The following is a 2,987-nucleotide window of genomic DNA, read 5'->3' as shown; positions in this document are numbered from 1 at the left end:
TCATAAATCTAGTTTCCAAGATAATGCCTATACTGCTCGAAGATAAAGCACTAATGTGGTATCGCTACAACAATAAGCATTGGCAGCTATGGACAAGTTTTAAGGCCGATTTCCTAAATTTCTTTTTGCCACCTAGATATTATGAAAAATTAGCAGATGAAATAGGATCTCGACGTCAAAGGCCACCAGAAAGCTTTAAGGGTTATTTAATTATCATTAAAGATCTGATGCGACATGCTGGCATGGATCAAAGTTCGCAACTAGAACGAATATATCACAACATGGTCACTAACTACCAAAAGTATATCAAACGTCAAGATTTCGAGACTTTAGAAGAACTAATTTTACTAACCGATGAATTCGAAGCACTTGGCACAGAGCAGGTTAAAACATATCGAAGCGATGGTCAAGAAGAAGCGCTCATCAGGCTCACAGTAGTCGAGTATTCACAAGTGATCCCGTTACAGAAACCCATTATATGATCCCCGCAGTCTAAATATCGAGTCACATTCCAAATCAAGCACATCAATGCAAAGCACACAAGGTCAGATTTATCCAGAGCAACATCCTCAATATTCTCAATCAAAAGAAAGGATTCATGCCCAAGCACATGAAGTACAATATCAGCAAGATCTGCAACGCAAAGAAAGTCTGCAAGTTGTTAATCGGATTTACAATACGCAAGATCAAGTAAAATTACAATTGCAAGTACAAGACATAGAACCACAACGAGATCCACAGTTGCGCGTAGAACAACCGATTATACTCTCGACTAAATTAGTGGCAACCTCATCACTTCCCGTACCTCAAGGACAAACACTAGCAGAGACTTCGCTAATACTACGTTCGCAGAAACAAGATACTCCAGCGCAACAAGGACAAGAATATGATATGAGTATGGAAACCATTACCAGACAAGTTAAGGTGGTTGACGAAACACCAAGTACTAGCCAATCATCGCATCAACTATCAGAAACTCGTACAGAAAAGGTTTTGGAAAAACGCATCAGCCCACCAGAACAGCTATCACAGCCACATCCAAGAAAACTTGATTGTATGCACCAGAATGACAAAGTAAACAGCGCTCCGAATCAAATTAGAGAATGGTGTCTTGAAATTCAGAATTCTGGTAGCATAGCCATGAATGTAGTCCAAGACAAGTTCTTTAAAATCTTCAAAAATCCAAGGAAACGAACAAGGAATCATTCGACGAGGTAATCAGAGTTCGTCAACTCTATGGAAAAATCGGGGAAGTGTAACATAAAATTTATAGCTCTTAAATTGTACAACACAAAATATAATAAAACACTAACAAAATTGATATTGGAGATGGTATTAAAACCCACCTCCAAATTTAATACAAAATAAAAACATCAGAACAATAATAAAAACTTGTAAACAACACACCGTTGTAGTTACAAGAACAAAACTACAGTATGCTTCGCACCTCGCGGATATAAAAGGCGAAGCAAAAGCACAAGAAAGACATTCAGCGAGGTATCGAGCTAAAGAGAAGTCGCTTCAAAACATATGTGCTGAAACATCAAGAATCGAAATTTACATCTCGATTCCCATTTTTTTTTATATAACAGAAATACACATTTCTATTACAATAACTTTTAATAACGAAATTAACATTTCGTTAGTAGTAAGAGAAATATACATTTCTGTTACTTATTTGTTCATAACGAAATCAAATTTTCGTTAATAGAATAATCGGTAAGGTGGTATTTACACATGAATATTATCACCCATACCAAATCCGCGGCTAAAGAAATCAACATTTCACTAGTAGCCCCGTAGAATAGAAATATACATTTCTATTATTTTCTTGTTTATAAGACAACGTTTAGCTAGTATAGAAATGTACATTTCTATTATTTACTTGTTTATAAGACAACATTTCGCAGTAGCCCCGTAGAATAGAAATATACATTTCTGTTATTTACTTGTTTATAAGACAACATTTCGCAGTAGCCCCGTAGAATAGAAATATACATTTCTATTATTTACTTGTTTACATTTCTATTATTTACTTTTTTATAAAGTAACATTTCGCTAGCAGTCCCGTAGAATAGAAATATACATTTCTATTACTTATTGATAACGAAATCAACATTTCGTTAATAGCAACAGAAATAGAGGAACCTAGATTCGAGTAATAAAACCTCTACCTACGTCGTACGTCCTACCATAGCCAACTTTCCACTGCTCTTATCAAATAAATTTATTGTAGGACTGGGCCTGGAATCCGGCGAGCAACACCTCGGCCAGAAAGGTTCGTTACAATTGGCGCCCGAGCAGGGACAGTGGAAACAGATACCAGTTAACATCGTCATTTTCTTTTACCATGGGACAGTATTCTTATCTCCAGACAGTTGAACAAGTCGAGAAATGGTGTGTTAAATTTAATGGTAGTAAGAACCCGTTGGGCTTTATCGAAAACATTGAAGAACTTGCAGACATGTATGGCATCGTCATAAATCTAGTTTCCAAGATAATGCCTATACTGCTCGAAGATAAAGCACTAATGTGGTATCGCTGCAACAATAAGCATTGGCAGCTATGGACAAGTTTTAAGGCCGATTTCCTAAATTTCTTTTTGCCACCTAGATATTATGAAAAATTAGCAGATGAAATAGGATCTCGACGTCAAAGGCCACCAAAAAGCTTTAAGGGTTATTTAATTATCATTAAAGATCTGATGCGACATGCTGGCATGGATCAAAATTCGCAACTAGAACGAATATATCACAACATGGTCACTAACTGCCAAAAGTATATCAAACGTCAAGATTTCGAGACTTTAGAAGAACTAATTTTACTAACCGATGTATTCGAAGCACTTGGCACAGAGCAGGTTAAAACATGTCGAAGCGATGGTCAAGAAGAAGCGCTCATCAGGCTCACAGTAGTCGAGTATTCACAAGTGATCCCGTTACAGAAACCCATTAAATGATCCCCGCAGTCTAAATATCGAGTCACAT

The 2,987-nt window shown here is 36.7% G+C and overlaps 1 protein-coding gene across 1 annotated transcript; it reads left to right on the top strand.

Moving 5' to 3' along the window:
* The first annotated feature begins 528 nt into the window (after positions 1-528).
* LOC119667498 (putative mediator of RNA polymerase II transcription subunit 26) lies at positions 529-1,218 on the top strand. The gene has a single exon (XM_038076792.1). The coding sequence runs from the start codon at positions 529-531 to the stop codon at positions 1,216-1,218; it is 690 nt and encodes a 229-aa protein (XP_037932720.1).
* The last annotated feature ends 1,769 nt before the right edge of the window (positions 1,219-2,987 follow it).

Source organism: Teleopsis dalmanni, chromosome 1, assembly GCF_002237135.1.
Source record: "Teleopsis dalmanni isolate 2A chromosome 1, ASM223713v2, whole genome shotgun sequence".
Classification (NCBI taxonomy): domain Eukaryota; kingdom Metazoa; phylum Arthropoda; class Insecta; order Diptera; family Diopsidae; genus Teleopsis; species Teleopsis dalmanni.
This window is presented reverse-complemented; position numbering and strand designations above follow the sequence as displayed.

What these genes read in the sequence shown, in the direction of transcription:
- LOC119667498 (XM_038076792.1), top strand. Translation starts at nt 529, where the DNA reads ATGCAAAGCACACAAGGTCAGATTTATCCAGAGCAACATCCTCAATAT.